General features: G+C 36.3%; 1 protein-coding gene across 4 annotated transcripts in view; it reads right to left on the bottom strand.

Moving 5' to 3' along the window:
- Positions 1–22877, bottom strand: part of LOC117233280 (eye-specific diacylglycerol kinase) — an 89277-nt gene that overhangs the window by 11257 nt on the left and 55143 nt on the right. For all 4 annotated transcript variants that reach the window (XM_033493420.1, XM_033493419.1, XM_033493418.1 and 1 more), the window contains 6 exons: positions 7519–8192; positions 4323–4717; positions 3029–3411; positions 1943–2255; positions 1404–1584; positions 135–545 (listed from right to left, as the gene is read on the bottom strand). In XM_033493420.1, the coding sequence (XP_033349311.1) occupies positions 135–545; positions 1404–1584; positions 1943–2255; positions 3029–3411; positions 4323–4717; positions 7519–8192 (2357 nt within the window). The remainder of the gene's footprint in view (positions 1–134; positions 546–1403; positions 1585–1942; positions 2256–3028; positions 3412–4322; positions 4718–7518; positions 8193–22877) is intronic.

Raw genomic sequence — 22877 nt, 5'->3', positions numbered from 1 at the left:
TCTTATCAGTAGCTCTTCTTCAATAAAAAAATTCTTAAATAAACGTCCCATGGAATTACATAATCCAATCTTTGCAAGATAAATTTGTTATTAGTACAACTAGCTATAAACTTTAACAAATGATGATAGCTTACCTAATGAAGGTAGGTGGTGTTTGATTTTGTGACTGTGAGACAACCGTGGCAGAGATTGATTTTGAGGAACTGCTTTGCTTGTTCGCGTCTCCAGATATTTTTTCCTCCTTCTTCACATTTGGAGATTCATCCTGAGGCGCGTCTTTATTCATCGATTCATGAGATTTCGCAGTATCCTGATCCTTGTCCTGTATCTTCGTTTCAAGTGGTGTTTCATGTGGTGATTCAGGCGCTGCAGTTTCAGGTGGTGATTCAGGCGCTGCAATTTCAGGCGCTGTAGTTTCAGGCGCTGTAGTTTCAGGCGCTGCAGTTTCAGGCGTTGCGTTCTGTGGTTCCGAAACTGGCTGCGCCTTTGGCTCTTCTTTAGGCTTCTCGTTTGTCATGGCTGCATTTTTCTTTGGTCGTTCTTCGCTATATTACACGTTCTTTCTATTAATCTAATGATACGATTGCATTACCATTACAGATATCATGGACACACGGACGAATATGTGAAGTGGCAATAAAAGGTTCAAACAAGGTATTTATTTTGAAGCTACGAGTCATAATTGCGTAGCTCTTGATCACTGTTATTACATGCGGAATTATTTAATTATCTTTCTGTGGACAATATAGACGAAAGACAAATAATTATACTGCTATATCACATAAAAAGATATTGTTCTTTGTTTAAAGTGTATTGACTACTCGAAAACATTTCTCTAATTTTGACATCTCGTTCAATGTGTCATTATATAGATTATATAAATTATCTTTATACAGTATCGTTCAAGTTTGAGAAATCACTTCGTATCAATCAACGGGTTTATATATTAGATTTTCAAAATTCATTCTGTTTAAAGCTTAATTATTAATTTATATTAAGTAAGGGAAATATCATACAATGATAAAATTACAGAAATGTCTTGTCTTAGATTAGACTCTGTCTACAGAATTTCTACTATAATAGAACGTAAACTAATAACTTAAAATTTTGTAACAATAGAATAAGCATAAGAGATAAAGCAAGAAAGTTATTTAAACACCATATGATGGAATTAATTTTTACAATAGTTCTATATAGCCGGTATATGTTGAACAAAGAACAACATTAACATGTTCCATCAATGGCTTTAATATTGTTACATATCGTTTTACTTTCGACCAATACAAAAGGCACAGTACAATGTTGATTACGTATCAGCAGAAGGATCATATGATAGAATCGTCATAACAAATCGATCGAAGACGATTCAAATAAGAAATTCTAATTCGATGAATGAGAAGTACCTTGGCGACGGATCAGCGGCTGCCGATTCTTGGCTCGTAGACATCTTCGTCCCATCAGGCTCGTTCAACTGATTGGAGGCACTCTCCTCGAGGACGTACACCGCTTCGACAGCTACATCAGTCACGTAATGGAGTTGCTCTTGAGCTCTATCAATCCTAAAGAATCGTTCCGCGGTACACGCTGAAAATTGATCCGAATGGTAAGTACGACGTAAATTGTGCACAGAAAATTATTTACCTTTGAACAAATCTCTTTTTTTTTTATAATAATTCTTTAGCAAACGACGATCCCTAACTGAATCCTTCACAACACTACACAAGGCTGACGACCTTGATAAGATATTAAAAAATTATTGAAATAAACGATAGGTCCCTCTTTGTAAATATTTAGCAATCTTCCAAAAATGTCTACTATTATTTCGTGTTATTTAAGCATTACAGATAAATTTTTATTAAAAAAAAAGAAATCTAAAGTTATTACATGTGGCCAAGAAATCTCGCGAATCGTAGGAGCAAACAGTCCGTATAGTCGTACTTACAGTCGAGGAAGCAACAAGTGTCCATGTTATGGTCTTTTGCCAGGATCTTCCTCAGTGATTCTAGGTCTGTGGTGGCGTCGAGATCAAGTGGATCTGCGATCCATGTGGTCGCGGCCTTCTTCAACATGTCTTTATCGTGATGATACCTCTCGTAATCTAACATCTTGATCTTCATCACCGGCAGTTTTAACCTCTCCAGTTTGACGTCTTGCTGAGGTTTGCTCGCGTTCTTTCGTTTCGCCAGCATTGTCGCTTTGTTTAGCAGTTTTAGATTTATAATGGATGGCAGCAGTCGACAAGCCTCGCCATCGACCTAAGGTACGAATTATAGTTTTTTTTGTATACAATTAGGTATTCTAGTTGTATACAATAAATGATATTTGGCGTGCGATTAAATTTTTATTTCATGATAATCTGAGAAACTATCTCAGTTGTGATATTCTTAGGGTTTGCTAGAAGAATACAAGAAACATAAATAAATAAAGTAATTTGAGCTGGACTTTTATCATAAACGATTATGTAATATAGTATTTTCTATGTTCACGATGCCTGATTTATTTGCAATTTGTCTTCTGTATTTTTTTTTCATTACACGCTAAGTTATTATTTACTCGTTCAAACTCACTAAATCGCTATATCATACCGTTTAGTTATCCAAGCTTTTTATTGCGCGTTTCTTAAGTTTCCTTAATACACAAAAAATTGATTTCAAACTTTACCTTATCTCCTAAATCTAAATAATCACTCTCGCGAGATAATCACTGTCGTGTATCATAATCGAATATCCAATTTTTAATGAAATATTAGCATAATAAATGATTGTAACAAGTGATAGTTTAGTCTCTGCCGCGGCTGGCAGAGCTCCTGGAATAACTCAGAAGCGATAAATGTTATTAGAATTTTTTGATCGATCCTTACAATTATAATTAAATATAAAGAATTATAATTGTAATATAAAGAAGTCGAAATTTGTATGTTTCAATGAGATAGATCGAGACCCCGTGAGAAAATGAATACTTGTATGATGAGACCTGATATTTCATCATAACACTTGAGGATAAAAGGTTCCCCATGAGGAAAATTTACCTGCATTGGAATGGTCCTTGTAGTAACCAGCTTAGCTGTGCTACATTGAGCAATGCAGGTGCCGTGTCCACCTGCTTGAAGAAGCGGAAGCTGGTACGTCGTTAAACCAACAACCTCGATCATTCCATCTTCCGTCGATGGTTCTTTGGTTCCACTCGCAGCACCCCAAGGATGCGTTCCACCGCCGTACGAGGCAATGTTCAAGAAGACTATAGCGTGAACTCGATGCTCCTTCAATTTCGGTGTCATATCCTGGCCGTCGCAGTCCAACGTCACGAATTCTGAGAGATCCTTCCATTTTCGTCGCACGAGATCCTTACCACCCATTTGACCATAAAACACTTTGTTTCGTAGCCGCGAGTTAAATCTTTCTGGATGCGCCTCTGCAAAACAGTCGAATACTTTTATACTACTTTGTCTTTCCATATAAATATTTGATCAACTTTCAAGAATTTATAGAAATAACATTTATGACTGGTATAGTGGTTGAAATATTCAGCGCATTTCAATAAGGGTCCTCCGCAAATAGATTTATCGGCTAACTTGTTTCTTAAGTTTCTTTCTCTTTCCTAGGCAACTTTATATTTTGAGACTCGACTAAAATATTTTTACTTGGCAGTCGATATGCTTGAAATATTCGTAACTGTCGGAATATCTGAAATATTTATACCAGTCGAAATATTCAGATCCGACAACTAATTATATTTAACTATCGTTATTTAATTCGAACGAGCTGAATGGAAGGTATAGATATACTTTTGTTACAAATACTTTTGATACTTGATAACAAAAAGATGTACAATGTAAGGATTTTACTTCAATCTATTAACCGGATCAGACAAATTAATTTGTCAATTAGATACCCAATTTCCTTACCAGTTGAAATTCTCTTGTTTCATAATTATAAAAACGTCTAGCCAAGAGATCAACTGGGTTAACGGATTAAACCTCGCAAAGAATTCTGCCACATCTTCTCTTAAAGCTTCTCTAACCCCTAAACTATCGATCCTTCACAACCATTCACCCTCAAAACGTCCTTATATCCTCTCACTCTACATTCACTCTCGTTCCCAGCCACATAGAAAACACACGGCCACTCAGGGGTCTAAAATATGGCATTTCAGTGAAAGACGTTCGCATGAAATATAGCAACAGGTCCCTAACTACTTTGCAGGGTTCTTCGACGGTTCAACGGTACCGACGGAACGTTTCTAAATAATTTAAACAAACTGTTGCATACCGCTAGGGAAAACCTATTTCAGGAGGGCCGGAGGATGAGACCTTAGAGACTAACCTCGAGCTTCGTGAAATTCAAGGGCAATGTGCGCATCCACGCCAAGAGAGAAGTAATTATTAACGACGTTCAGAGGTAGATTCTCTTTGCCTTTGCCATTATCATCGTCGCCTTGCGCATCAGGATTCCTCTCCACTACCAGTTGCCATCTATCCAACAACGTCGTATCGCTCTCTCCGATATTCGTCAAAATCTTCCCAATTGGCTCGTCGGTGTAACCGCCGCCCCATCCTAATGCCCTGGCCAGATCGTTTCCGGTTCCCAGAGGAAGCACGCCCACCGCTGGTGGAGGAGATGCACCGATCTGATCCAGGATCGATAATACCCAACCGACCGTACCGTCGCCGCCACACGCCAGAACTCGTAGATTAGGAACTGTCTTGAATAATTCCAACCTGAAAGCGAGGAAATATTTTCTTTTTCGAGGAAACAGTTTCTTCTTTATTTGCCTTTCGCGTTATAAGAACAAGTTCGCGAAGGTATTCAAACGTTTGTAGACACCTTTTATTGACTAAAATTTTATTTACGCTGTAATGGTTATCAAGATTGTATTGGTGAAATTCGAAATAAATCTGGAAACATATTGCACATAGAAAGGATCAGTTAGTGCAAGCACATGTATATACCTCGCAGAGATCACAAAGGTAGTTGAACAATCGATAATAACAATAGTCGATTAAATTGTAGGATTATAGGATATTTGTTATTGTCTACGTATATTATGCGATAAATAATTTTATAACATGGAGTATAAAGATGCATGCACGCATGCACACAAATATACATATTTAATTAAAACGTACTAGAAAATCAAACAACTTAACCGAAATGTGATTATCACGAGTCACCTAGCACCGAGTATTTGGTAATTAAAAATTATTGTCCGAATAGTTTCGTCGATTCACTGCTGGATATCTCGAATCGTTCGAGATAAAATGAAGCTAACCGATTGATGGCTTTTATTTTCAAACACTTGATTAATAAAATCAAGCAGCAGCTTGTAGCGTATGTGATACGTATTTGAAGAATTTTTAACGCATTATTAAATGCGTTTCACTCGACGTAACAAATGTTTGTCATATTTTCAATCCATTGTAACATGCTTTTTATTCAATGTAATACACGAATATTTCAAAAGTGAAATTTCGAAAGACGATAACGCCATCACATGCATACTACATTTCACGATGTTTGTCCATACCTATACCAAATGCAATTTCGACAACAATATCGCTTGCAAATCAATGTTAAAGTAAAAAGAAAGCTACTTGTTCCTATTTTCGTTATCGTCAGATGTAGCAAATTTCATTTGCATAATTAACACATTTCAAATATTCGATGAATAGCGAGGAAAACTGTTACAAGTGGTTCGTTAGAAAAATACAGGAAAGTTGATTGGTAGGTAAGTTTCAAGAAATTTGTATCATCGTATGCACAAAGTTACGGTATATTCGTAGACAATGCTGTTTACTGTGTCGTAGTGAAAGCAACCAAATGAAACGCTAGATCTTTTGAATAAACTCTCAAAGGAAGTTCCGATAATACCGTAGCGACGACCTTTATTCTAAAAGCTTCACCTTTATTCAACTAGGCCTGCGAGCCAGAAAGTGCAACTTTAATTAAATCCCTTGTTCATTTGTCATATTTTCCAATATCCCTCTCGCCTTTTCGACAAGACCAATGAACTAATTCAACTGAATTTCCATTCAGTTAACCTAATTCCTTACCATAACCCTGACTACTGAAATAGAAAATAGCATGCAAAATATTTCTTCCGTTTCTGCCCTTTAAAACAGATCCTTCGAAGGGTAAATATTCTACGAATTAAGTGAAACGAAAGAAATTAATTAAATAAATTACATTCGTCATTGAAACATGAGAAACTAAACAACGTAAGAAAATAGTAAAGAAATTAGTTTCTTCAATGAAAAAAAAATGTCGAGAAGCTGGAACAACAAAGGAATTGTTCGAGAGATAAGTTGCCCATCGTAAACATCCACAATAACCAACGGTGGATATAAAATAAATTTTCAATTAGCGATACACGTCAAATGCGTTCACCTATAGGTAATGTCTCACAATTTACGATTCCACAACATCGTGAAATATCTTACCACTTGAATGAACGCAGTACCACAGATCGATATACGTATACACCATCTCCGTTTTATCTTCTCTTATCTCTTATTAGAGTGCGGATATTTATAGGATATATCTCGTTTATGGAAAATCAAAATGCGTAAAGATTTACAAGAAGCATACAGTATGCGAACATATGAAAGGATCGCAAGTAGATACATTTAAAAAATCGTCACAATCGTACTACCGATATACAGGGTGGTTGGTAAATGGTGGTACAAGCGGAAAGGGGGTGATTCTACGCGAAAAAAGAAGTCGAAAATATAGAATAAAAAGTTTTCGTTTGAGGCTTTGTTTTCGAGAAAATCGACTTTGAATTTTCGCTGGGTACGCGTGCGGTACGTTATAACGGACCTCACTGTAGATCGTTGTCTCGATGGAAAAATTAAAAAAAAAAAAAATTTTTATTCTATATTTTCGACTTCTTTTTTCGCGTAGAATCCACCCCCTTTCCGCTTGTACCACCAGTTACCAACCACCCTGTATTAGCGATTTTATCGAAACCTGCGTGTAATTTAAGATTTCCTAATGAGATATGTATAATTTTATGGCTAAACTAGGTTAGCTGCGTAGTAGTAATACTTGTATGTGAATATCAGTGTGTGGAAGTATGTGTGTGTGTGTGCGGCGTCTCGAAAACAAATGAATGTAAAGTGTTCAGTCGGTTAACAGTCGGATATGGAAGAAAGTGCTGAGACGCGTGCAAGTGTGTATCGATGAATATCTTTGAAATCGCTTATCAAATAAATACATAACTATTCTGATATAAATTCTAAGTGTAAATTTAGTGTTCCTATACCATTATTTCGGCTCAACATTTCCAATGTACGTCAAACATTTAGCTCCAAAACCGAATGTACCAACAATCTTATATTAAATCTTAAAGCTGTTTCTTTCTAAACGAGAAATAGGAAAATAAAAGAAAAACCTCGTATTCCTATACTCTTCGTGTTTAAATCGGATGAAACAGATCGCTATAGAAATTCGACGTCTTTAAATTAACGTTGATAAAAATATATATCCAAGTTGTCAGTCTATTTATTGTGCATAAACTTACCCCATCTTGGGTCCGCCCTGGGTCAGATCGAAGACTTGCCTCGGATTCAACAGCCACTGGAATTTCTGTAAAAGCTTGGCTCCCTGATTGCCGCCCGATTTTGGGTTAATGAAAACCAGCACCGGTTTCACAGATGGCGTAGGTATAGGTTTCACCACCCAAAGCATCCCCTGATCCTTATCCTGTTCTTTATCCTTATCCTTTTCTTTCGATTTCTTTCTGTTGGACACAGTGCCAGCACCGCTTCCAGATTTCTTCTTTCTCGGCGATTTTCTCAAGCTACTCTTGAAACTGCCCTTCCTGGGAAGCTTCACGATCCAGGATGGCGGCACAACGATAGACGCGTGAATACCTAACTCGCAGTTTTCTCCGATCTTCTGAACGTTGAAGCACGCCTCCTTGTTGTGATAGGCCAGCTTGCACCAGCTGCAGCTCACCGCGACAATCTCCTTCGAGGTGAAGCTCAGCTTCGATTGGAACGACTTGCCGCAATTTGCGCATTTGCCCTTCTGTGACCGTCGGTGTACCCAGTGGTGGTGAGTGTTCGTCTGTTCCCGATACTGGCGGACCCCGACATCCCGGAAGCTAGATTTACAAGCGAAGTTCAGACTCACCGCGCACACAGCGTGAGCTACCACTCTGCAGGCAGCACATTTCATCCGGGGCCCGTGTTTCTGCAATTTCAATGAAATTCTCTGTTAAAGAATGTCTCGGGTACAGCAGGGTCGTCTATAACGCTTTAAATGGTTGTTGAACGAAGTAAACGATAGTAAAACCGGAGGAAAATAAGATCCACGTTCCGTACAATCCTCTTAGTCTGTAGGGGTTGTTAGAAAAAAAAGAAAGAGAAAAAACTGAAGCGCTCGCGAAATCGGTTTAACGGGGTTCGAAAACAGCCGGAACCTCGTTAGCGGCTCTTTAATGGCATAATCGATAAACGTTACGTGTCGAGAATACGGTAATCTACCCATTTCCCTTGTTTCTTTGTTATCCCTATTTTCACGTAATATTCTACAGCATCAGCGAGCTCAGAAATTTCTTCCCCCACTTGCGAAACGAAGAAATAGAAATTAAATTGAAAAGGGAACGTACTGGGGCAAATGTTCGTTCACCAAATAATCTACAGCAGTTGTACATAGAACGTAACAAAAACACGTTCGTTGATTGCAAGAACGCGAGATCGATGTAATGAATGCGCCACGTCACAGGACGAACGAACACGTTGCAAGAACTGGGAAATTTTTTGTGCTCCATGAAACTTTGTCCCTGTCCCCTGTCTAAATGGAAACGTTGACAGAATCCGCACACTTTCACGTGGCTATAAAAAGCAAAATAAAAAAAAAAACAAAAATAAAGAAAGAAGAGGAAGAAAACAAGGAAACACGAAAGAAAGAGGGTGGAAAGACAGAAGATGACAGCGGATTCACGGAATTCATGGTGAACGTATAAATCACGTCATCCTGTTCGCCACCTTTCAAACGATTTAGAAGGGTCATCGGTTTCCATTGTCTACACGATGATCAAAGGGACAAAACGATGATCATTGAGGTCAAACAAAAACCATCAAGCTCTATCGTTCGCCGATAGGCTTGAATAAACTATGTACGAACAGCGCTTTAAAATTGTGACGATTCTCGACGAAAGAAACGCGGTCGAGTAGAGGAGCGTCGGCAGAGGTTGTAGAGGGTCAAGGCTGGTCGACAGACCCTCGTCGAACCTCTTCTCCGTCGTTTCAGTTCCTCTCAAAGAAAAACTTTTTTCCTTCCGATATTGCTCAGCCGTCACGGTTTATATTGACCTACATGAGTCACCCGAAACGTGCCACGATCTTCTCTGTGAGTCGGGCAATTTGTACAGAAAGGAAGAGAGAGGAAGAAAGGAAAAGATGAGACGAGTCTATGCGTTTTTTTCTACACGATCCGAAGATACGATATTTTCTTCTTCTTCTTCTTCTTCTCCGTCCTTTTTTATATGGTACCGGTTAATTGCTTCGTCGGAGACGTAATTTTATCGAGAAAGAGATCTTAGAGCCAGACCACTCGAATTCGATGGCACAGACACCTTCAAACTATTCTTCGGCCAAATTGGATTGATCGATCGAGACCATTTGCGGGCAAATCTCACTCTAGCGTTGGGTCTCTCTCGTCCCTTTGCTCTCTCAGCCACTCTACTTTATTCATTTCTTTTTAAAAGCGCAAAATGTAAATCCAGTGGAACGTCGAACATTTTTATTCGAGAAGTAATTTTAATAATAATTATAAAAGTATCTATCTCGTATGCACATTGCTAGCCATAAATGTTGGAAAGCTTGCTCGTTACAATTGATCGAGAACCTCTGACAAATTTTACTTTATTTAATTTTGTATTTCTGCTCGCATTCTCTCGTCAACCCTTGATCGTGACTTCTGAAACGAGCACGAACACGAGCGGTCAGAACACGTGCCCTAAAAGCCAAATGTGAATTAGCAGCCTGTAAATTAAGCCGTTCAGCAGAATGGACGAAAACGTCCCGGCGATCGATCATTTTAATAGCGTAAAAGGTCGCGCATTATCAGTCCGAACGTCTTCACGAAGCGCAAAAACAGGCGAAAGGGGTAGGCTAAAGGGATCAATGTGAAACTTAAATGGAAAACTCGGCGGATGAACGAACGCCGATTCATCAAAGTCTGGGGCCACCGGCGGAATCAATCTTCGTTACCGGTACACGCGGCTGATGCTCGGATTCCACTTGGAAAACGGGCACGTCGCTGACGATCCGTAAGATTTATTTATCGCGTGGAAATTGCTGGCTGCGATCGACGCGGAAATCGCACTTAAACGAGATCTCATACTCGATTTTCCGTGTCGATCGGGAATGCTATAAATCAGAGGTTCTCAACCAAAGTGGGATTATTGAACGCGAGAGTTAGAAGGAAGAATCTAGCACGTTATATTTGACATGAAAATATTGACTCAAAAGTTCAAACGATTGCTCCAAATAAAATAAAAAAAGAGAGAGAGAAAAGAAAAGTAGGTCAAATAATTAGATACTCCAAATAAAACGACAAGTAAAAAGATCAAATAATTACTCCGAGGAAGATAAGACGTGAGTTGGAAATAAAATTGCTTGAAACGTAATTCGAAAATCTTACTTAAGAAGTAAATTGTTTTCAAATAACATATTTGCCAAACGTTTGATAAATACAAGCAGTAACAACAGGTAAAGGATAACAGATAACTGTTTTCTTTTGTGTATAAAGAACGTATCTATTGCTGGGAAAACATTCACCTCAGAGATAACTAGATATTGGAATAATTCATCAGACCAAATAGCGTGAAAGCTAAGAGATACGGAAAGGAATGTACATAGATCAACACATCAGAATTTTGGAGTGGAAATTCTGTGTACCATAGATAAACATCCGTATATTTTCCTTACAAAATCAAACAATCGATATCCATATATTAAATGACCGTAGTTTTCTACGGATATATAGCTCCTTCTCTTCAATGGGTAAGAAGTTTATCGGATAAGCTTAATATTCTCAGTTAAAATTATCATAATTCGTGTTTATTGCTCTTATTATTTATTATTATTATTGAACTTAAAATACCCGGTAGTTTTTCATTCTTCGAATTTAATTATTATTATATTGAAATCTAACAGTATCTTGCAACGTACAAGTTTGATCATTCTGTACCAGGTTCGAAGTTGAATTTTGAGAATTCGAAGATGGTATCCCACTGGGGGTAGCCATCCACATGCTATATTACTATATCACTAAGCTATAATATTTTGCCAAATGTCCTACTGGACAAATTGTAAAATGTAAACAAATAAATAAAAAAAAAATTTTTTTGAGATGTTAAGCCTAGACGAATAACGCTTACTATAATAAGCATATAGTCTTAGTTTCGTGCAATGTAGGTACGTTATAAGATATATTACTCTTCGCGCTGCATACTGCAATTTTTCAATGTTGAATCTGATGATATGCATTCGCGAAAAGGTTGAGTACCCACACTGTAAATCGAGAATATTATCGACGTGGTCGTGTTGGTCCGTATTGGCTTCACACTCGACTTTTTTCATCCCTTTTTCATTCCTTTTTTCCCTTTCTTTTGATTCATGCACATTCGACGTTTAATGGACACGAAAGAATTTTATGCGATTCGAAATTGGAATTTGTGGATCATTGATATTGATATTGAAGGCAGAGAACGGCTGCGAGCGAACAGTCTCACGGTTGAGCAATATCTGTAAAATTCCAGGATATGGTAGCCATACAAGAGAATTACTATTCGCTTTGTGCATGCCACAAACGATAGCACAGTTAGTGAGCTTCTGGAGATTGAGAAACGATTTAAGGAAATCCTGAAGTATGAGATAACTACAAAATTATAAATTCTCAGATTATTTACTAATAATACTCTGAAACTTTGCATTAAGAACACATAATGTTGGAGCAAATAATATTTCTGATAATAGCATTGGCTTGTGCAATAAAAGTAATATGAGATTTATGAGAGATTTCTGAGTTTATGAGATTCAATGCTGTTGAATTATACGTCTACCTCCTGTTACTCACTGAAACCATTACGATCCTTTTTACGAGAAATTTTCTGCCTTTCACGGCAACGAATTTTTACAGCTGATTTTTGAAAATTCCTGTTAACACGTTCAATCTTGTTCTATCAAAAAAAGCTCTTTAAAATCTATGTTCATACGATTAATACTTCTCGTGAATTTTTCCTACAAAAGCCTAGAATGTTGCAAATTTTCGATTGATACACGTTTATTTGTCACGGTTAACGTGCTGTTTTATATTTCCATAAAAAGATTTATACACCTATTATGATATTAATTAGACAAATACAATGTATCATAGTATTTCGATGACTAGAATAACGTTTTTTCGTTCCAGCGTTCTTTAAAAATTATTCGCGATACACCGTACTCGTTCCTCGAAGAAGGAACAACGTTCCTTTGACGATGGGAATAATTTTTCTGACCAAACGGATATGACGAAATGGAACAAATTTGATTATCATGATATCTATATGACGAACACGTTTCGTCGGATATTTTCTTTTTTTAAATTTCGAAAAAATGTTCTGCTTCCATATTCGAAACAACGCGTTCCCGGGGCGCCGGTTAAAATAAAAATTAAATCCTGTTTCAACCAATTGCTCTAAACCAAACTGTATAAATTAAATATTTCACGGGAAAAACTTTCCGCCCGTTTTATTCTAGAACGTTATTTGAAACGTTTTAAATAATGCACGCGGAATGCATGCAAGCTTTTTTTCTTGCCACGGTTAAATTCGCAAAATAGTTTACTGCATCAACGTAGCCGATCTATTTTTTCGAATCTCCATTTGATTAACTTCTACATATGTAATATACTTTCCAAGTTTACATTTCCATCCTGCACAGTGAAGCGAAAATCCTCAATTTTTTTACTACTGAAGCGAACTTTCCTCGGAAAAATATTCCTGGAAATGTCCAAACAATGAAGCAGAGCCCTGGCTCCCTTGCGTATGAAGCTCTTCAGCCTCTTCCTCAATTGAAGTAAACGACACTCTTCTACATATGACGATCAAGCTATGTATGCAAACCGACATTTCAGAATACATAATGCGATTTATAAAACGTTGAGGCCTGTTTATCAAGACAGCGATCAGTCGTCCGATAAATAACACAAAGTCATCGAAAAAGAAAGATGCATATATCTTATTTAACGATATGATAATCTGATTCAGCTTGATGACATTTCTCATTCTATAAATCTCGATACAGGTTACACTAATTCTTCGATCTTTTTTTTTTATTTTACTACCAACCTTCCAAACAATCCGGTAAATTTATTATTTTAGATATTGGTAGGTAATAATTACACAATATGTTTTACAATATATCTTGTGGAAAACATGTTGTATTTATCTTTCTTCTACGCTAATTGTTCTTTATCCTAAAAATACTTCATCGATTTGATTGGTGATTTCAAAGGGGAGAAAAATGTCCAAGTACACGAAAAGTAAGAAATCAAAGTTTATTTTTGTCGTATCACTCCAATCGTACGAACAGCAACAAAACGATTCACGAATAAATAAACGAAAGGTGTGTAGCGATATTAAATAAACAAATAAATACAGTGGGTGATTAAATTGAGAAATTAAGACATATCTGTGTCACATGACGTAATGTGGTACGATCCTAGAGGAAGTAAAGCGAATAGAAATATTTACCTGATCGATAAAAGAACGACGATTGAAATCGTTTGAAAAATTCAAGATTAATTTTCAACGGAAGAAGCAGGAAGTCACTCGTCGCTACGGCGGAAGTATGCTCGCGCGTAATGTGTATCGATCGTTGGAATCTCGGCAACGATAAATATCATGCCTCGCGACAAGTTTAAACATACTTTGAAGCACGTTAAGTATAATTTAATGCAAATAATGCTTGTTTACTTAGTTAGGAGGAAAGCTTCCATTTGGTCCTGCTAACCAGACGTTACCACGCTCGCATGCATGCGATGGAAATTGATTTTGGATTCTTGTTAAATATGACGGACACGCGGTATCATGAAATTCGTTTAGAATCTTACGAGCTATGTGCTGGTCTCTACATGTACATATATACGTATCTGTAACTGCGACTTGTAAAAATCCGGAGATTACGAAAAGATTTCATTATAATTCATACGGCGCACGCATACAAAATTTTAAAATGCTATAGATAGAAATTTTACGAAAATATTATTTATCGGTGTATGCAACGCAGAGAACGAATATCATGAACGCGTGTTAAACGTGAATATGTTACAACGTGAACGTATCGAATGCCATATTTTAATGAAAACATGGAATGTGATATACAGGGTGTTTTGTTTATTTTCTCCGTTTTAATATCTTCGTTTACAGATACAGGAAAGTGCAAAAAAGAGAAAAAATTCTTCGGTTTGGAACGACGAGTATTGTGATTCGTGTTATTGCGCGTTCCATGTACCAAGTCTCCACTTTTATCAGAAACTTAACTCTTAACGTGTACATACGACCAGTCGGTTAAAGTTATAGTTACAGAGTCAATGAAAGCTAACAGAAACACTTGTACGATTTTAGTAATTGCAAAAACGAAAATCGAATATCATTCGTTTCGATTAAATCTTTCCAATTAACTTCTCGTTTCATTCATAAGGGTGCATCAATGGAAATGATGCGAGATAAATCATCGAAAGGTATAAGTCATCGTTGAAAAACTGGTGCCTTAATCTTATCAGAGTGGCCGTTATGTAAATAATGACGAAGTGGATGATACAATTCCGCCGGATGTTATATTCAGCGAGTATTCGATTCGAGTGGAATAAACGAAAGAAACGACGAGAGGCAATAAAATTTGTATAGTAGAAGCATGGACGATAGCTACTTGATGAAGCTAAGAAGCAAACATGAACATATAAACAGCAGGGAAATAAGAATAATGGGCAAAGTCAGAAAGTTACATATTTCATGAACGTAGAATGGTGGAAAATACGCGGAACAAAAGGTCGTGTCGACACAAATCAGAAAAATCATCCCCCGCGAGACGCAAACGCGTTCTTCCAATTTCGGATCGCTATACTACTGTTATATTTATCACAATATCCAGAGATTCTGAATTACGATACTCCCGGTGTTATTACGAAAATGCTTTAGGACTATCGAGAACAAAATCCATTTTGTGTAGCAGAAATTGTAAAAATTGTTTAGGAATTTTTAAACCAACCTTTTCCCGATATTTCCTGTAATAAATTGTAGTATGAAACTATGGAAGAAAAGAATTAAAAAAAAAATGGAGATAATTGTTTAAAAATATTCCTATAATTAATTATTCTATATAATTACGTGACTCGTAGCCTGTAGAAATAATTAAAGACTGTTCTACGATATGACTAGACTAAGAACGTTGAGGCATTTATGAAAAATTTCAATGCGCAAAAATATAGAAAATATCCAAAGTACGTGCCCCATATAATCTGCAGATCATAAAACAAATCACGTATGGTTCGTTTATCTACGTGTAATTTCGTTTATAAAAATATGAATTTTCATAAACCATCGTACTTTCTATGTACTATGAAACCACATAACTTCCATCAGTTTTGCCTACGCTAATATACATATAACCTGGTTCGAAACCTCCATTGTCAATCAAAAAGATTGACACTGTTACTTTCAAAATGAAAACAGTTCTAGTTTGACTTTTTTTTACGCGTGATGCTATCTCGTCAAATTTAGACGTATAAAATCTACGGTTAAAGTTTAGAGATACTCATTTTGTATGAAACACCTTGTACACAGACGCTTGTCGCAGGTTTCAAATATCACAAAACCTGGTTACGCCATTCACACAGGATTTCACATAGGAACAAATTCGAAACTGCTACATAGTTGGAAACTGAAATGTTTCGGTTTGGGCGTTACCAAAAGCGGTCTTCGTCGATTACAGGAAATTTTACACCGAAAACGGTGTTGTTGCCGTGAACGAGCTTTTTTGCATCGGTCAAAAATCTATACGCGTTTCTTTTCGTCAGGCTGCATCGAAAATTAAGGCGATACGATACTCATATTTTATGCAAACTCGAATTTAAACGGTATTCTGGTCACGCGCCACCTTGGCATATTTTTCTTTTTTCCAATAATTTCCTTGCAAACAGTTTTGTTCTATACATTCCGTTACGTAACCCGTTTATTTTCGTGCTGTTTCTTTTTCTTAAGAAAGATAAAGGACAGGATCCTCTTTCCATTAGGAAACTTAATCCTGACAAACTAAACCAACCAAATACGATTAGCGAAAATTATGTGCAACAATCTGTACTTTAAGGCTATTATGGAAACGTTACTACCGCAAATCTCGTTTAATTTACTACGGTAGTGTTTCCTTATTCCAGATTTTTCAATCAAGAAAGCTGAATGGAAAAATGATGTAACTGAATCTTTTCTTAAGGAATATTATAAATGGGATACGCTAGAGGAAATGATTGACATATAATATCCGTAGCAGTTTAGAAAATTTTGCCATGAATTTTTAAGGCAACCCCCTACTGGTTTCGTGCAAAAGCGTGACAATAATTGCTGCGTTAAATATTGAAAACTTATTCCAAGAGGATTAAAAATAAGATATAAAATAAACGTATAAACGTAAAAATAAACGTATTATTAAAAATTACGATCTTTCCTTATGGGAAGATGATTTTAATCAATTTTTCTGTCTTTAGAGCCGCGCGTAAAAAATTTAATTTCAGCGAGGCGAGTAAACGTTATAATCTTTTTAATAAATTCACGAATCACAGCCATCCAGTACAGGTGATATGCAAAATTTTCAGTCGCCGACATATATATCCAATTTCCTACCATGCATACTAGCTGCAAAAATATTTATCGTGGTAGATGCCACGCGGAAAATTACAGCCTCTACCATCCCTCTCAATCTCGTTGCTACCCTGTGGCCAAGGCTCGCCCGATAATTTTCTTTTTATACCTGAACAAAAGAGGTTTCGTAAATTGCCAATTTCCGTTATTAACACACATAGAATGGTAGTAGCCTCGCTTAATTTTCCTCGTTGCTACATCATCGTCCTGCAGTTAAGATTCATTTTTTAAAGCGTTGGCTAAATAAATGTATTCATCGGGGAATATGAAATCACGCTCCAAATCAGGATTATCAACTTTTCAAGTAGCTCGGCCAAACGATGTATAAAAATAAGGAAATCATTATTTGTCCTAAATTTCGTTGGTTGAATTTTAAGATTATTTGCGTATTTGTCGGAATAAGAGAGGTAAATTAACATTGAAACTACCGGTTTCTGATATATAGCTAAGTATTTTCCGCATACTCGAGCAAGGTATTTCACTTCGAAGTAATTAGGAGCTTAAACATTTTCTTTACTTGTAAAAATAGAATATACTTCACGTGCAATTTAAATGGAATCTTCTGGGTTGGCAGTGGTCGCGGATTTTGTCAATATCACCTAATGACTTAGTTAGTCGCCAGCCCAATAAATACGAATATACAAGAAAGAATAGTTTCGTGGCAAGCTTCATTTTTTTAACTTTTCACTAACATGTTTTTTAGGATCTGTGATTAAGTGGGATTATCTTTAGGTAGAGTACTTTGTCAACAGGATGTACATACAACGTGTACAAATAAAAAAGCAGACCATACAATAGTAATAAGAAGAATACATAATGGCATGTTTCTATTTCTTTCATAATACAAATACTAAGTTACCAGGCAGATACATACGAAATGAAAGTGTATTAAATGTATTCAAAATTAATGAGAATGTCAATGACGACCAAATTATTGAAAAGTGTAAAGATTCAGGAAAAATCCTTTTTATTTTGCTTTTATTTTGCGTGATGTAACCTACTATTACGAACGAGCACTGCAAAAATTGTGCTATTATATCTTTGTTTTAAAACATACTCTGCGTTGTTATAGCGTTACGCTGAAAAATGAAAGAAGACCAAAATAATGTCTTTGTAATCCTATATGGCGATTGCTTAAGGGCTGATTGTTTATTTTCGTCCATCGTACGAGAACTAAAATAGACACTGCCTATACATTCCCAGAAATCAATTAATATCTATGCTATAATTGATTCGATAGAGGCGTAAAATCAATGAGCCGCATTACGTTAATGATATAACGTGTTTCAATGAAACCGATGAGTCAAGGAACTCGGAAACGTTGCGCCGCAAACATGTTGCGAGGATACACAATTTATAAACCTTTATATCCCATCAATCGTTTATTATACTATCAATAGTACTGGTCATAATGTCGATTACCTTTGACAAGAAAAATTACGTGTTAAATGACCGTCACAAAGAATCTTTACTCGCATACTTCAAAGTAGCTTGTGTTTTCTATATTCAGAATAAATAAATATAGAAAATTAATAATGCAATTGTCTATGTGAAAACGACCACTTATAGCTTCGTTAATTAAATTTGTATATAGCCGTATATATAGTTATATGTTTGTCCATAATTATAGAAATCATTATAGTGGCTATAAGATCGTAATGCTTAGACGCTTCAAAATCATGCAATTCATTAGGAAGTAATTCATTTATTATTCAACGCAATTAAATTACGTAATTAAGCGAGTCGTAAGCATCAACTGTGTTCGTTTTCGGTTCGGACGAAACTGCGGCACTTAATTAAAAATTCTTAATTACGACGTTTTCTGTCATGTTCCCCTCGTTATCTCAATCAAATTTAAAAGAACATTAGGTCGAAGGATGGCAACACGAATAAATACGCATCACCCTTTTTATACTTTTGACCTACAATTTCTCAAAATATCATAAAAGCAATATCGAACTCCGGTGGGTAAAAAAAGAATTTCATTTCTCTCGTTGAATTTCCAGATTTAGACGAAAAGGAAAAAACGGAGAAAGGAAAGAAATATTCTAGGGAAGGATATATCTACGTGATGAAATGACGCACGGTCCGATCTCTAAGAGCGGCGTTGCTCGTAAAAGCAAAAGAAACGCACGAAATAAACGTGGAACTGCGAGACAACTCCCTCTCCTCTCTCTTTCTCTCTCTCTCTCTCTCTTTCTCTCCTTTTGCGTTCGCTCCTAACGAGAATCGTTCCCATTAATGTTTCACTCATTGCCAACGTCTTTGCCTAAAAATGATATCACCGATAAAAAATGTACGCAGTCGAACTCCGTGTCTCGCCAAAGTATTTCCAATCATTGGTACAGTTGTTGAAACAAGGACGACTGACAGACAGAAAAATTGACGCGTTCCATGATCATTCTGTTTCATCCGGCTAAATGCATATTTTATCATATACTCAAATAGTCGACTGCATACAGGATAAGGATAAATCAATGAAGACACAACGCACGTATAATATGCAGTGGCTCGCGAGAATACTTGAAGACATATCACAGAAAACATTTATGTGTTACAAGAAATATTGTGGAATTTCATTAGCAATGTAACAAAACACCATGGTCATATCGTACAGAAAATTGAGATCAACGGTAGAACAATTATTCTTCCATCGATATGGTAGAAGGCAATATTTCTAGAAATTCATAATTGCTATGCGACAGGAAAAAAAGAATGGAATGAAATATTACATGTTAAAAAGTCGAGCGCGGTGGATGGATATATGTATACTTATGGTGATTGATCATATACGTATGCGTCTACACGTATAATCTATACCTTATATATAAAATATTATAGATATATACTAGATGTATTTTTTCTTTTTTCTTTTTTCTTTTTTTTCATTAACGCTCAACAGACGATAATTCATATATACTTTCGAATATATAGCTGTCCAGAGGTTGAATCCTATAAACGAAGCTCTACGGTATTATTCTTTTTCTTCACCCTCTTCTATCGACCACTTCCAACTACTGTCCATCGTGGCACGTCAGTACCGCGCACATTATTTTTCATGTCGAGCTACGTCGCGTTTTTATTCTCGCACCAAACAGTCGTATCTTTGGGAAACATGCCGGGCATTTCTTCCTATGCTTTTACTCCTTCGTTTTTACGATTATTCGCTTGCAGTACCTTCTACGCTGCTACATGTTGAAGGTAGAGCCGTTTTACGACACCGTGCGAAGGATTAAGAGGAAAAAAGGGACGTGTGGGTAACGAATGTCGTCAACTTTTAACGAGCATCGGTTTACTGAAACTATTGGCTGTAACTAATCATTGTCTAAGGCGAAAGTGAAAGATGAGAAGAGGAATGATGTGATTTATCGCGTAACGTGTTTTATTTTTAAGCCGGTTGCGGCCTTCGATATTCCATGTCCCAATTTTAGTCTGAATATTTCAAAGATTTGCTAGAAAATTGCAATAGGAAATCATGCATAATAACAACAATCCTTACATATTTTTCTTCTTTTATTTTTTTTTAAACTTAGAATGTATTTTTAATAATAGAAAAATAAGATGAACCAAATCTCGAAGCTTAAGAACGTTGTATTTTATGGACTGAAGTTACTTTGAGAAAATAAGATGATTCCTTGTAAGTAGTAAAATGAATTTGGGTCATAACTTCATGTCGGAACTGCAAACTCCGTAACGTTTACCTGCTAGAGTAATCCTAATTGATCATTGTTCTCAGGAAACACCGTACAGTTGCCTACCTTTCTGCCATCCAACTTCCTCGACTCTACCTAAATCAGTCATGTTAAATAGCATTTCGTGTTCTACATGCTTCTCTATGCTACACACGTGCTTGGAACTTACGGTCTGAACATTTGCTTCAGACACTTACATGAATTCGTCATTGGACAGGGGGCCTGGTTTATATCGTTTCGCTGAAATATCGATGTTGATATTCTGAGAATATTGCCGTTGATGTGAAAAATTGTCACACGTATAAATAGAATTATGCCTATAATTATAGCCTATAAGTAAATACAAATGCTTCTGACAGTTTAGTTGAAATTATTTTTTCTTTACAGATTCCAGAAATACTTTTGCTCAAAAAGTTCTGGCCCCTTTGAATACGCTGAAATTTTGCAAATATTTTATTTTACACAGAACGATGATATTAAATTGAGAATAAATAGTTCACATGGCGCGCAAATTATAAAAATGAAACGTTTCTCTATGAAGTAAATGTGAAAGAACACGAATCAATAAAAAAACGTATAACTAGAAAAAGATACAAAGATACATATCTCGAGTTATTATTACCTATAATAATAATAATAACTACACAATAATAAGTCAGAATCATATATCGAATGATAAGAGAAGAAATACCAAAGATACTCTAACAATTCTCCCCAACGAGAAAAGACACAAGAAAATATTTCACTGTATCGTCCAGGGTGACATTCTTTTCTCAATCCACAAAGAAAAACAATCGATTCCAAATCAGATTTTCCAATCAAAACTAATTTCATCAACGTTAAATACATATTACAAGGATCTTCGAAACTTCGATAGGAAACATCGTGGAAAAATATCTGCTTCCCGACGATTTCTCCCTTAGTTATCCTTTCCAAAGTCACTCGACTAAATGGAACAATAGAAGCGTGTAATAAGAAGATAACACGTGGCCCGGAAATCATGCACCGTGTTCTTAAAAGCTAACACAGACAGAGAAAAAAACGCGGAGAGTATAATAACATTTATACAACGAAGCCGAGATGAAAGACGAAAAAAAGAAAGAGAACGAGAGAACAGCAAGAGAGTAATTAACAGGATGGTTCTAAGATCGCGCCTCCTGTACTTCTGAATTAAACAATCATTAAAATTCAACAAATACGTAGGAAACGTAGGAAGGAAGTCTGATAAAATGTTTTCCGTCGTCTGCGTAGAGACAAAGTGAGAAGAAGTCGGTCCGCTAAAAAGTAGTGTGTCAAAAAAGTAATTAAAAGCTGTTTTAACGTCTCTCGCTTCTTTTCTCGCGGCCGAGTTTCCAATCTGCGAACGAATTACCACAAAATAGGATGTTCGAACATGCTGACACGTTAAAAAGCGATGACTTTCGTCACCTCCCTTTTTTGTTTCATTTTTTCTTCCGCTCTTTTTTTTTTTTTTTATTTCATTTATTTCGTCTGTTCAATTTTATCTGTTATCTCTTCTTTCTTCCTTTTCTTCTATTTCTTTTTTTTTTTTATTCCATTTTCATAGCGCGTTCGATAAACGAATAACTCGGAATACAATGCGAAACGACAAATCACGGGACGTTTCCTCCAGAACGATAAGCGAATATGTTATCGGACAGATGATAAACGGTAATTATTTACTCGTTATTGAACCGACGAGTATTTAACGTAATAACGAGAAAACGACTACAGTAACATTTAATCGATTCATCCCGTGATTTAGCGTGTGAAATCGTATTTGCGATAACAATTGCATGAGATTATTGTACAATAGCATTCATTGCTAGCGACTATACATGTATAATATAAACGGACCGATATAATGGATCGTTTCCTACCACGCGTTCACGTGTTCTCCACTTCGTTTCGCTTCGATTTAATCACCTAATGTGTAGCATGTCACTTGAAAATAAAGAAATATATATATATATATATATATATATATATATATTCTTTTTCTTTTTTCTATTAACTGCTTGCGTAGGTTATTGCGGATACAGAATGACGAAAAAATGAAAATCAAGTTCGCCATATTAACGAGTATAATATCAGCGAAAATAAACTTTAACGATGCGACTTATGTCTGCACATTTACGTACATAACCGACACATCTAGCCTAATTAAATAACATAATTGTACGGGTCTGTCTGTTATCAACAACGAGCAACCGCACAGGGAATTTTCCAGCGACGCGAACATCCGCGTCGTTTCGCTTTTAATTCGGTTGCGGAACG

The sequence above is a fragment of the Bombus vosnesenskii genome, unplaced genomic scaffold (genome assembly GCF_011952255.1).
Source record: "Bombus vosnesenskii isolate JDL3184/JDL3185 unplaced genomic scaffold, Bvos_JDL3184-5_v1.1 scf7180000013295, whole genome shotgun sequence".
In the NCBI taxonomy this organism is placed as follows: Eukaryota; Metazoa; Arthropoda; class Insecta; order Hymenoptera; family Apidae; genus Bombus; species Bombus vosnesenskii.
The sequence above is the reverse complement of the archived record's forward strand: the minus strand, read 5'-3'. Positions and strand labels throughout refer to the sequence as shown.